The sequence below is a fragment of the Poecilia formosa genome, unplaced genomic scaffold, assembly GCF_000485575.1.
Source record: "Poecilia formosa unplaced genomic scaffold, Poecilia_formosa-5.1.2 Scaffold4, whole genome shotgun sequence".
Taxonomy (NCBI): domain Eukaryota; kingdom Metazoa; phylum Chordata; class Actinopteri; order Cyprinodontiformes; family Poeciliidae; genus Poecilia; species Poecilia formosa.
The window spans coordinates 1,964,556-1,977,916 of NW_006799943.1; the positions used below are offsets into that span (position 1 = coordinate 1,964,556).

Below are 13,361 nucleotides of genomic sequence, written 5' to 3' on the forward strand. Positions count from 1 at the left end.
CATGCAAACACAGACCTCTGAAAAGTCATATCAGCCTAGACAAGTTCAGCTTCGGTTGTTTTCTTTGTTATGGAACTCAGAAAAGCTGAACCTGAGGCAGAGCCTACAGTCTACAGTCTACAGGCCTCTTTGGACTGGAAACCTCATGGGTTTCTGCAGCGGATATTTTCCTCAGCAGTCTAAGGAGACGGTAACTGATGTTCTGGGATACTAAGAATGCTGTCAGGATTATATAAAATCACTGCATCTCCTTTTCGAAATGACAAAACAATAAGAGGTGTACAGCTTAAATTTACAATATATATGCAGTTCTTCAGTTGACAAAACAACTAACAAGAGTCTTTAGACTCAGTTTGGATCCAGAGGCACAAAAGCTGGAAAAAACACTCCAACAGAAAGGATCCTATCTTTAGGCAACAGTTGCTAAGATACCATTGGGAACAAAGATGGATCAACATATTTATCCAATAGATCAGAATGGTTCTGATTTCAGCTGAGTCTCTAGTGATTAATACAGACTAGGGTTTTTTTTTTATCAGATTTGTTGCATTGTTCTTGAAGGCTTGTCTTCATGTTGTTCTTCATTTTTAATGTGCAACTCATAATTTTTGTTTTGGTCTACACACACACACACACACACACCCACACACACACACACACACACACACACTTTTGTCATAGTACCCCCAAGAATTTAAAACTACTTTCACTCCTGCTGCTGCTAACATCCATGGTTTTTCTCATCTTTGCTCTTTGGCTCACAGAGATCAGTAGAGGTCAATGTTAGGAGAATTTTTATAGATACTCGGTTGGACGTGTGATGATTCCAAAACGGTTGCACATTTTTTGTCTAAGGACCATGATATCACAGTCTGCGTCCTGCCTGAGCTTCTCCGTATTTAATCAGCTGACATAAACAAACTTTTCGTGTTTTCTTCTTTGGTGTGAAACGATGGTTGTCAGGACTTGATCACCAAGGGGTGTAAATAGACTCAACAGGTTTTGTTGTTTGTTGTTCTTTGCAATTTTTTTTCTTGCCTTGATAAAATCCAGAAACTCAGTGAAAACACACTTCTGTGTTTGGACCCACCACGAGAAAAATTTGTTTAGATTAAAACAGTCGTGTGTTAAAACGGCTCAGTCAAAGTCAGAGATCCTTAAAACCTGATGTTTGCTGACACTTTTCACCCATTCTGATTGAATCTGGGCTATTTTGCAAAGACGACTGATCGTGAATGTCGGTCTCTAGATGTGCAAAGCTAGTAGAAACATATCCACTTTGTGGCAAAATGAAACCATTATTCCAGAAAAAAATGTTCGGTCCGGTGTGTCTCTACAGGACTGCAGTGGGACTGGGATTATCTGAACAATAGAAGAACTGCAAAAGTTGTCATTTGATTGATTGCTGCTTCTGTCATGACTGACAATGAAATAAAAAGGATTTAGTTTCTGTAGGTTTTCTTCTCCTTCGGGTCAGGAGTCACGCCCTCTGAAAAACATGTTGCCCTAAACCTTATCTGAAAGTTAATCACCGTCCCTTGTTAGGCTGCTTTACTTGTGCACGGCACACTAATAACAGCTAAAATGATCCAGCTTCATAAATGAGAGTTAAACAATAAACCAGGAGCTCAAAGTTCCATGCTTTGTTCAGTCCTGCGTTTACTTCCTTCATTTGTGTTTCTCTTTTTGTCATTTGTCACTAAGACATCTAGTTGTTTTTTTTTTTGTTTTTTGTATTTCATTTTTAAATTGCTTCAACTCGTTATATATGAGACAACGTTTGAAAAAAAGGGAAAGATTACTGTATGCAAACCATGTTTCTTAAAGGGTTGGTGTTATGTGTTTTCCAGGCACATAGTGGCATTTTATAACATAATCAAGTAACTATGTAACCATCAGTTGTTAATAAGAAACTTATTAAATGAAGAACTGGAAAAGTTCTTCATTTAAGAAGAACTTTTCTTAAATGAAGAAAAGTTAATTTTACTTTTCTTCATTTAAATGTGACTTAAAAGAAATTTTACTTTGTAATTTCACACCTTGAAATAGGGCCACTGTCTCTTTAAGAAGCTCCCATTCTTTCTGAAATTCCACCTTCAGAAAGTCATCACAACATGGCTCCTCTATTAGCCCTTTAACATTGTTTTTACCAGCATTGCTCTGAAAAGTAGCTTCTATAATGAGCTCAGCTGATGAGCAGTTCTCTCAGGAATTTGCTAATTGCTGCTGGCTAGTCTGAAGGAGCTGAGTGAGGGAGTCGTGGAGGAGGGCTGCTCTGTGAGGTGGACACTTGGAAACTGCAGCTCAGTAGGAGGAACTTTGTTCTCAAAGGCGTAGCTATGTCCACCCAGGTGTTTTACACAGCTGAATGGTTGCCATGGAGATTAAAGGATTGCTCAAACATGCATGAAAGAATCAAGGCAACACTCCAGGTGTGTTTTTGATTAAATAATAACATTTTAACATGATGTAAATAAGAAAAAAGCCAATTTTGTATAAAAATACCCCTTTAAAACAAAAACGTCTTAAAGTGGAACAAAGAGAAAACGACAGTTGAGAATTTGTGATCCTTAGAAAAATGGCTAATCTAAAACTTTGCCGTTATCCTTAAGGCAGATATTCTGTTCTCATTGCGAGTAATCAGGAATGGAAAAGCACATTTCACGTTTAGGAAACAGTTTATCTCCACTAGGGTTAGGATTATCCAACCCACCAGACCTTGTTGTGTAGATAAACTGACCTCTGCTTGTTTAGCTTAAGGAAGCTGATATGACCGTACAGCAGCGGTCCGTCTCTGTCGTGTGATTTTTCTCTCTGCTGCGGCTGATAGGAATGCAGCTCCAGGTTTAGCTGCCAGTGTTTGCCATGGCAAATGTTTGGTTTAGCCAGTCATTCGGATCACTTGTTCGCCAGTGGGGGTGAATTTCAACATGTCAGAGGAGGAGGTGGAATACAGCTGCCAGTTGCCGCTCGCCCCACTGACAGGCTGTTTATGAGGAGGTGATGAGCAGAAGGAGAGAACACATTGTTGAGGTGGGACAGGAAATGAGATGATCTGTCATGGACAAGTCAGCCACCGGTTAGTCATCTTTAGGAAGGTTTCTGTTGGACAAAACATGAGGTCAAGCCTTCAGGTAGATGAGTGGAATCATAAGCCTGAAAAGCTTTTTCCTTTACTTTGTGAAATTTTATTACTTTAACAAAGAAAATTGGCAGGATTTTTCTAAAATAGAACAGGAAACGGAGGACAGTGAAAGGCATTCTGGGTAAATTCAACCAAAACACTCAAGTTTGGCGTTAGCTGGAGATGAGTCTTTTGGCAAAGACAAAAGAGAAATACGCTAAAATCTTATGCTGTTTAATTTTTGTTTACATTTCATAAACTCAACTCAGTGTCTTCTTTAGGGGCTTTCAGGTTGTTTCCTTCAGTGGTTCTTGCTGCAGCGCCCCCAAAGGTGAGGGAGTGAAGTGGTTTTTCAAACGGCTTGGTTGGTTTGACTCAGTGCGGTGTGAAGGCAGAAATGTGACAAATGTTGCAATTTTAGTCACCAGTCGAACCAAGGCTGCCATCTAACACACACCTGTCTCTGAGAAACAGAATGTCACACAAGGAAGTAATTCAAATATACTGAATTCATCAGAATTTTGAATTAATTTTCAAAATTGTAATGGATAGGAAACAACATTGAATGTCAGAATAAAATACAGAGTGTGCAGTGTAAACAAAAACCCTTTCTGTGGGATTAATATGATTAGTTGCTGCAACCTGCTTTCCTCCATCTGAGATTATCGGAGTCCCTAAAGCCTGGGTGATTGGTGCTCCACTCAGGATTCCTGTTTGGTTAGAACCAAGTCCACCGCCTGGTCTCGAAGTGTTCCTCCACTCGCTCTTTCCCACAAAACTCACTAACCTTGGATTGTGGTGTTTTGATACATTTGCTCTGTTTCCTGCTGAAAGAAACGGCCAACAGTAGAAGCACAAAGGGCAGATCTGTTTCCCAGAAGTTTACTCTTTTTAAACGCAGCTTGCATTAAAATGCAAATAAAAAGAACGTGTTTGCTTCAAGAAACATTTCTGTTTGTTAATGCTTTAAACCTCTGAGGAATTAACTGCAAAAAGGAAGAAGATTTTGTCTTGGATCTCTACAATCTTAAGATTGGTGCTGTGAATCTAAAAATAGTGTTAGCGTTTGACCTGGATCTGTATTGTTTAACGAGCGAGGTGTAATCACAATACTACACGTTAAACTGTGTACTGCTACCAGATCAGTTAGAAGCAGACAGGTAAACTTAATCTGAGCTCATATGTAGTTGATAAGTCAAAGAGAAATTGTCTCGCCTCTTGTGATGCTCTCTTGATAAGATTCCAAGTTTATATGGGGGCACTTTATCACTGCACTCCAAAACATCCCAGTTTGGGTTATTTTGCAAACCCGGTCACATGATCAGCTGCGCTGAGCTCACAGGGAGAATCCAACACCACAAACAAACCACAGGTTGTGGCAGAACTCTCAGATTGAGGTCTGGTTTAAAAAAAAAATCTTTATCCTCCCGGATTTCTGAGGAATAATTTTTATACTTTTAGTTTATGTTTCATGTTGTGTACATTTTATGTAAAAATCAGTTGACATTTTAGAACACATTGTTTGTAGGCTATCGCTAGCCTGGCCATTCAAATCTTGCCTACAGCTCAGTCTGGGATTTCTCCCATTCACATGGATTCCTGCAGTAACATGTCTACCGGGCCAATCAGCAAACAGGAGAAGTTGTGAATGAAGTTGTCAATATTTCTGCACTGTTTTAGAATTGTTGTTTGCCAAGTGGCTGGTTTTTTAGCAGGCTAGGCTACTGCTATGCATGTTAGCTTTTCACATTTTGCCACTGTTGTTGTGTTTAGAGAAGTGTGGGGATGAAAAGGTGATGGTGCCAGGAGTGACTGACTGATATTTAAAAGTGGTGTGTAAAGGACAAGGTAAAGAGGCACCAGCAGGTTTAAAAGAATAAACAAATAAAAACATCAGAAGAGGCTAAATTACAGGAGTGGCTGTTTCCTCACTGGTCCCTTTTTTAGTGTATGGTTGGTTAACCATAAGCCGCTAACAGCGCTAAAGTTAGCATCTGATTGAAGGTTCCTGGGAGAGGTATAAAGGATTAATCAAATTTTTTTCTTTTACATTTAATCATTTCCAGTTTAAAGTGTAAAATACTTATTGATTCATTCTACACTGAACACTAATTATTTGAAATAGAAATTTATGACGAGATTTAGGGTGGAAAAAAATGCTTTCCATTGTATTTGACATTGGGAACAGCATAGTTTGAGAAAAGCATAAAAAAATACAATATATGGACAAATTACATCTTAACTCGTTTGAGACTTTTGTGATCCACGAAACATGTCTTTTGTTTCTTTTGTTCTATTAAAACTCAGAACACGGTCATTTTTAGTGCATTTAGTGCCACATTAGTTCAAGGCAAGAACGAGTCAAACCTTGACTGAAACAAACCAGAAAAACGCTGCTGAGATCTATGAAATATCACAAAAGTCAATACTTTAGACTAAAGGAACCAGCAATGAGTGATTCTAATTTTGTTAAAAGAACAAACATGAACAGGAGGTAAAGCTACACCACTTAGCATCGTTTCTGCTCTCAGATCACATCCTTCTCACTAGCACTCTGTAAACAAGATTACACACACCTTTCACCTACAAAGTGCAACGAATAAATCTTGTGCTTACGATAAACAGTGTGCGAACCCTGGCAGACGAGCAATTACTCTACTTCAAAGTTCACTGCTGTGTTAAAAGGTTCTGGTGTAGGGAGTGTCCATTTGTGAATGTGTGTGTGGGTGTGTGTGTTTGATGCCTAGACTTGCTCTGACCGCTTCACTCTCTTTTTTTTTTTTTGTATTTAAAAGGTCACGCAAACTGAAATGACCTTTTCTGTGAGCTTGTTATGGTGAAGAAACTCTCAAGCGTCTCAGGTGTCACCCTGCTTCCTTTAAGCTGCATCAGAACTCTGCTTAGACCTCAAGAATAATCTGTCAGATCATTTTCCATCATCTTTTTCTAGACTATGTCTCACCTAACAAACATCCCGCAAACGCGGTCTGAAGTGTTGCTTGTCCCTCTGTCTGTGTGTCCCTTCAGGCTTCTCGTAGGAGCACCCAAAGAAAAAGCCAATTCTCTTCCAAATGTCAACGAAACAGGCGCCGTGTACGCCTGTCCAATCAGCGAAGACCGCACAGACTGCACCAGGATGGATCTGGTCACATCAAGTAAGCATGATGCGCAGCTGCGTGACAGGATTACCTGCTCACGTGTGACATGACAAAGGAAAACATATAAAATTTTTCGGGTTTTTATTTTAGTGTAGTTTTTTTTTTTCCTGCAGAGCCACCTAGTGGTCAAAATGATCCATTTCATGTGTATTTCCAGATCCATCAACTGGTTGCTCTGAACTTTTTCATTAGTTTTGATAATAAATTCTTGTTTAGTTCTCCTGTGATGGACATAGGCTTCTAAAAACAAAACATTGTTTCATCTCAGTCTTTGTTTGGGATTTTTATGAAGATGGATCTGTAAAGATGAGCTTTGCTCTAGAAAGTGCAACACGAAGAAAAACGACCCAAAGCCTTTACTGTGCCATGAAAACATTTAATGTTTCAGATGACCAAACAAACTTTCATAACAGACAACACAAGTGCACTTGAAGCTGCTCTGTAACTTTTACGAAAAATCTTTTTTTTTTTTTTTTTTTTTTTTTACACATTTGTTGAAACTTCCAACACAAACAAATAATAACTGAGTTGCTCCGCCTCTTCCAAGCGCCAACTTGAAACAACCAATCAGAGCCAGGGGGGAGGGTCTTAGTACTGTCAATCATACTAAGACCCTTCCCCAATCACAATCACACCTTGTCCACTAGGGACAAGGTGTGATACATCTTCTCCCCATCAGCAGAGCCTGTTGTGACTGCCTAAGAATAAGAATAAAACCCCAGAAATCTCATTTATAATGAGTCCTACTTTCCTACCTCCAGGCCTTTACTTTCTGTTTGGCAGATCAAATGAATTTCCAGTATTCAGGTTTATTAATCTTGCTTTTTAAGCTCCAGGATATGAAACTTCTGGAGCTACATATATTTTAATATTCAGGTTAGGACGGCAGCTGCTCCAGTCAAAGCACATTTTCGCGGTTAATGTTTATCGGGGCATGATCGTGATTCTTAAAGGCTTATCACAGTTTGGATCAGTGTTCCTCATGGTGGCTGTTTATTCAAATCTTGCAGCTGACTGAAGTGATCTGATCTGATTTACTCTTTGGAAAATTTAGTTTTTAAATGGTTCAAAGTTCTGAACACAGCCGCCCAAGAACATGGAAGCAGGTGGAGTTTGGTTCTTGTGAGCTCTTACTGTTTAGATTTGATCCTGTTCTGGGTCATTATCCTGCTGAAGGACCCAATGATGGCACATTTTCTGTTTAGTAGAAAATTCACCGTATTTTTTATTTATTTTTTTACTTATGACAGAAGAAGCTTACATCACTTCCATTTTCCCTTAGAAGCAGTTAGCTAACAGAAGGTTTTAAACATTATTTTCTACCAAGAGAAACCTGGATTCCTGTCTAAGCTTGTCCAAGAAAATTCCAGCTATTTTAATGTTTTATTTAGGGCCAGGACGTTTTCAATGAAACAGTTACAAAGATTTTAATGCATTCAAAAAATTTTAGGGGCTTCACAGTTTTGCAGTTGGTAGAGCTGTTCCCTTGCAGCAAGAAGGTTCTGGGTTCGATTCCCTGTCTTTCTCCATGGAGTTTGCATGTTCTCCCTGTGCATGTTGGGTTTTCTCCAGCTTCCTCCCACAGTCCAAAAACATGATTGTCAGGTTAGTTGGTTTCTTTAAATTGTTCCTAGGTGTGAGTGTGTGTGTGGTTGTCCTGTCTGTCTCTGTGTTGCCCTGCGACAGACTGGTGACCTGTCCAGGTTGACCCTGCCTCTCGCCCAGAACATTAGCTGGAGATAGGCACCAGCAACCCTCTCAACTCCACTAGGGACAAGGGTGTATAGAAAATGGATGGATGGGGAATTTTTAGTGAGTAACTATTCACTTGTAGTGAATTCGAAACTCATGAATACAAACACATCTTTCTTTTGAGCAGTGGAGGTGTTGTAGTTATACTGCAGGGAAACAGAAAATCATGGATTTGTAAATTCCCAGAAGGTCAAGTTATAAAAAAATATAAAAATGCTCAATTACATGTAGTTTATAGAAACAGCGTAGGGTGGGAAAAGTTGTGAAACTCTTGATTTTGTGAATGAAAAGGTGGAGGGAGGGTTCCCCACTGACCGAATGCCCTCGCGTGGAAGATTTTTCTCAGGAACTTTTCTTTGAAATCTCTCAGAGACCGAGAATCAAACAGGCTGTCTTTGTGTCTCATACTCAGAACTATTTTGCTGGCAATTCAAAATAAGACTAACTCTGAACCCATGTGACAAATTCACAGCCAACCCGTCAGAGATAGTGGAGGGCATGTGGCTGGGTGTGACGGTGACCAGTCAGCGGAGCCTGAAGGAGGGACGCGTGTTGGTGAGATGACTCCCTGTTCACTCCACTAATCAGCGCCAACAACATCAGGCATTCCAGTGATACCAGTGAGGTCACTGGTATCACAGCTCAGGTCAACCTCTGGTGTCACCGGTGACACAAAATGGATGTTTCATGAAGTGTCTGTTTATTGAGGACAATTCAGAGAGCAGTGGTTCTGCACAGACCTTTCACTTGCCACTGTGAAAAACAATTACATCCTTGCAGACAATAAAAGTCAAAGCAGAGAAAAGAGGAAGGAAAATGATTCAGTAAATTAGAAATAAGTCCTGATGAGTCTCATATAACAACCATTAAAAATGTATCAAACATACTTTTGAAGACAACACAGAAGATGATTGTTGTTTTTAAAGATAGTTTTTTTGTTGGTCTGATTTAATCTTCTAATTTTAAATGTTGTGTTTTCATTAGCCGTTAGCATAAAATGACCATGACTAAGAGGAATAAAGGTGTTAAAACATCAGCCTTTGCCTAGTTACATAAAGATACGATGCGTTTCCCTGGCTGATGTAGTTACTGACATAAATTAACTTTCTCAGTAAATTCTAATTTATTGAATTGGTCTATATACGGTATGTCACAAGAATTAGTGAATTTTTATGACATCGCTAGCTTTAAAACTGTGGCTTCCTGTTTGCAGGCGTGTGGGCATCGTTATGTGAAGATCAGCACAGGCCAGAGGCGGATGATCGGAAAATGCTTCGTAAGGAGCAACGATCTGACGTTTGACAACAACGATCTCTGGCAAACTGATAGCTATGAGCGCTGCAATCCTGCAGACGACCACAAGAAGGAGGGAATGTGCAACCTGGGCATCTCCGGTGGCATAACTGAGACTGATGTCGTCCTCGGCGCCACGGGAAGCAATAACTGGAAAGGTGGGGAGCTGGGAGCTGCTGGCCGAGCCCCAGTCTGGAAACCAAACCATTTTCCTGTCTTGTAATTGTCTGTTTGCTTTGCTTTAAAGGGAATGTCCATTTAACCTGGAGAGATCCAAATCCAGACAACTTTGGGAACAGTATTCAGAGAACAATAAAGGATGACAAAAAAAACAACATCTATATTGGTGAGTTCTTATTCTCTCATCATTTCCATTACAAAGGTTCACAAAACTGTGTCAATAATTTAACTAATATAAAAGCATTATTTTGTAATTTTGGTGTTTCTGTTAAATAAGAAACCCAGTTAAAATCACACGTGAAAATGTTTGTTGATGCCGTGCCATCATCCTCCAATCTCTTCCTGTTGTTTTCTGCTTTGTGGTTTGCGGCAGTAGTAACATCTGGTTGTTGATCATGTGACTTAGGTGTCGGGGAACATTTTGTTTCCATTCCCATTTTGTGAAATGAACCTAATTGATACGGCCAAAAGAGCCACCTCATCCTAGTGCCAAAACGTATCAAAAAATTAGCTTTTTTGAAATTGCCGTTTTTCCCTTACGCAAGTTTATTCCCAAAATGTCAAACTGTGCAAGTTTCACTGTTTTTATTTATGATTCGTGTAAATGAAAACACCTGCTTTGTTTTTCCAGGTTATTCAGTTCTTGAGGAGCGAAAACTGCTGAGTCGTGACCACAACACTGTTGTGACGGGGTCCCCCAGGGATGAGTCCAAGGGCTCCGTGATGCTGGGAGAACAGATTCAGGACAAAATCCAGATCATCCACACCATCCTGGGAGAACAAGTGGGCTCCTACTTCGGGAGCAGCCTGGCTGCCACTGACCTCAACAATGATGAGTATGTCTGGGCTCAGTCTGTGGGGATTCTAACTGTTCATTTTTACGTTCATCAGTTTTCCACCCAGTATGTCCAGCTCCAATCCCTTAAAGCTGCAAAATGCCACTTTTATAAAAACATTTTTTTTTTTTTTTTTTTTACATATTTGTTGAAATTATCACCATGTTTTCCTGTAATGGTAAGCTGTTTCTCCACCATTAGGATACTGAGCAGTGAGTACATGGGTATGATTTACAGCACTAAGACCCTCCTCCTGGCTCTGATTGGTTGTTTTTGGTGCAATTATTCAGACTGCAATAGCAGCTCAGGCAGGAGGTGGAGGAGGTCGGTCTTTTCACAGATTATCTGTCTCATATTAAGAAGACAATTAATTTGCTATAAAAAAATAAATTAAAAAAAGAACTGGTAACATTGTTGATTTGAGAGGAGAATGACACCCCGACTCTTAACCTGAGGGGAGGACCAGAGTGTAGAACCATTAAATGAAGGGGAGAATCTGTCAGTTTTGGATAATACAGGATTGGTTCCTACAAGGATGATCTCAGTTTTACCGCTCTTCAGTTTGAGGAAGTCAGAGGTGAATCAGATGGTGTTTCAGATAACCAGGAGGTTAGGGAAGAGGGTGGGCCTGTGGAGTTTGGCTGACAGGACAGATAGAGCTGGGTGTCATCCATAGCAGTGAAACAAAATGTATAATTTCTGGAAAAACAAAATACTACCAAGTGGAAGAGGGTAAATGATAAAGACTTGGGATCCCAGGACGGGGCCATGGGGAACAGCTGGTGTGACAGATGGGAGCAGACAGGTTTGAGTTGAACAAACTGGAGCTTCAATGTAAACATGTGCCACACATTTTTTACTCTTGTCTGTTAATTACAAATCAGTTTCGTTCTCCTTCACATTCCTGCTCTACTTTGCCTTGGTCTGTCATATAAAGTCCCCGAAAAACTACATTGAACTTTGTAATTTGAAAAAGGTTTTGAAAATGTTTCAATATTTTTCTGATATTTCGTTTGTTTTTTTGTTTTTGTTTTGTTTTGTTTTTTTTTCCCATCCCAGCTGGAACGACCTGATCATTGGGGCTCCGTTTTACTTCGACCGCAATGCGTTGAGCGGAGGAGCGGTGTACGTTTTCATGAATGAGAACGGATCTTTCCAGAGTACCTGCACCATGAAACTGACCGGTGAAGCTTTCTCTGGGTTTGGCACTGCAGTCGCTGCCATCGGCGATGTCAATCAGGACGGATTTCAAGGTGTGACCTTCAAAATATCGTTTGTATCACATTTGTTTCGATCACTTCTAAAGCTTAGCTTAAGGATTATTTGTGTTTTGTTTAGTCCACTGCACAAGAAAAACTTAGTGCAGGAATTCTATCCTGGTCAGGAATAGTATTTGTGGTCAGTATTGTTTCCTTCCTTCTGCAGACTTTGCAGTAGGAGCTCCTTTTCATGGAGCAGGACGGCTCTATATCTGGATGGGAAGTAAAACTGGAGTCTCCCAGCAGCCCAGTCAGGTAACATCAGTACTGGTTACTGTGTACAGTACGCTTGGAGCTTTTTAGTTAAGGCATTGTGATTAAAGCCATGTGTCTCTGTTGCCCTCTACAGATAATTGAGGGAACGTCAGTGGTCAATGGCAACTTCCAAACCTTTGGTTACTCCATAAATGCAGGCATGGACACTGACAACAACGGCTACCCGGACATCTTAGTTGGCTCACTGGATGAGCGTGTAGCTCTTCTAAGGTAGAACAACAGAGACATATCTATGTGGTGCCGTTTGTGAAGTTGTCAAAAAATAAGTTGGGTTATTTAGCTTGGCTGAAGGAAAAAAATGGGGGTTCATTTTTCAGACTCATATTTTCACCATGTTATTCATTCATTTATAAATGTCACAGTCTCAAGCTGATTATTTAGTTAGCAAGCTGAATATTTAGCTTGCTAGTTAAATATTGAGTTTGGAGACAAATAGTTATTTAATTAAATATTTGGTTTGAAGCTAAATATTTAGATTGCTAATTAAGTATTTAGTTTTGAGCTAAATATTTAGCTTCACGCTAAACATTTTGCTTGCTATCTAAATATTGTGTTTATAGCTAAATATTAAGTTGGTAAGCTAAATATATGGGTTAATAAATTAAGTAGTTAGCCAGGTACACATTTAACTTGCTAATTAAATATTTAGCTTGCTAACTATCTGTAACACTTGCTAAATAGTTAGCAAGCCCTAGTTAGCTTACAGGTTAAAAATTTAGGAAGGTAAATATTTAACTTGCTAGTTGGATATTTAGCTTGCTAACTAAATATTTAGTTTGGAACTCAGGATTTTGTCTAGAGCTAAATATTTAGCTTGGATCTAAATATGTAGATTCCTAAGCACAATCTACCAAATCCTAAGAAGAATAAAAAGAAAGTCTCACTTTCACTATTCTGGATTTTGACAAATTTAAATGTTTTTCTGACTGACCTAACAGGAAAGGTCAGTGAGAAAAACATGGCTGTATTTGTGTGTTTCCTTTCAGAGCTCGCCCTGTCATTCACCTGACCACAGACTTCACTGCTGAGCCCAAGATAGTGGATCCTAAGAATTGCCCTGCAGCTAATCCATGGTAACGCCTTTCCTGAAATATCAAGTTATGAAACAAATCTACACAGTTTGATTTTAACATATTGTATGACTTCTATACTTTTACAGCATTTCAGTGAAGGCGTGCCTGTCGTTCACGCTAAGCAATGGAAACAAAGACTTTAAGAAAAATATCAGTAAGATGTTCTCACACACAATCTGCAACTTGAAATAAAAAGCTTTAAAAAAAGATGTCTTCAGAAACAGCTTGTTGATTTTTTCTTTTTCTGTCTTTTTGTCACAAAAGATATTCCTTGCGAGGTTGAAGCCGACATGCTATACAGTAAAAAACCTCGAGTCCAATTCCAAAACGGTGTCAATAAATTCACCATAACTCTGACCCGGCCGTCTTCTAGTCCCGTCTGTTACATCCTAAAGCTAAGTGTTGAGGTA

At 39.5% G+C, this 13,361-nt stretch overlaps 1 protein-coding gene across 4 annotated transcripts in view; it reads left to right on the forward strand.

Annotated features, from left to right (window-relative positions):
- The window catches only part of itga3b (integrin, alpha 3b), a 36,484-nt gene that overhangs the window by 10,286 nt on the left and 12,837 nt on the right, over window positions 1–13,361 (forward strand). For all 4 annotated transcript variants that reach the window (XM_007559552.2, XM_016675147.1, XM_016675144.1 and 1 more), the window contains exons 2-12: window positions 6,152–6,279; window positions 8,507–8,589; window positions 9,248–9,485; window positions 9,575–9,673; window positions 10,139–10,343; window positions 11,403–11,596; window positions 11,769–11,857; window positions 11,952–12,088; window positions 12,865–12,951; window positions 13,038–13,105; window positions 13,216–13,358. In XM_007559552.2, coding sequence (XP_007559614.1) covers window positions 6,152–6,279; window positions 8,507–8,589; window positions 9,248–9,485; window positions 9,575–9,673; window positions 10,139–10,343; window positions 11,403–11,596; window positions 11,769–11,857; window positions 11,952–12,088; window positions 12,865–12,951; window positions 13,038–13,105; window positions 13,216–13,358 — 1,471 coding nt within the window. The remainder of the gene's footprint in view (window positions 1–6,151; window positions 6,280–8,506; window positions 8,590–9,247; window positions 9,486–9,574; window positions 9,674–10,138; window positions 10,344–11,402; window positions 11,597–11,768; window positions 11,858–11,951; window positions 12,089–12,864; window positions 12,952–13,037; window positions 13,106–13,215; window positions 13,359–13,361) is intronic.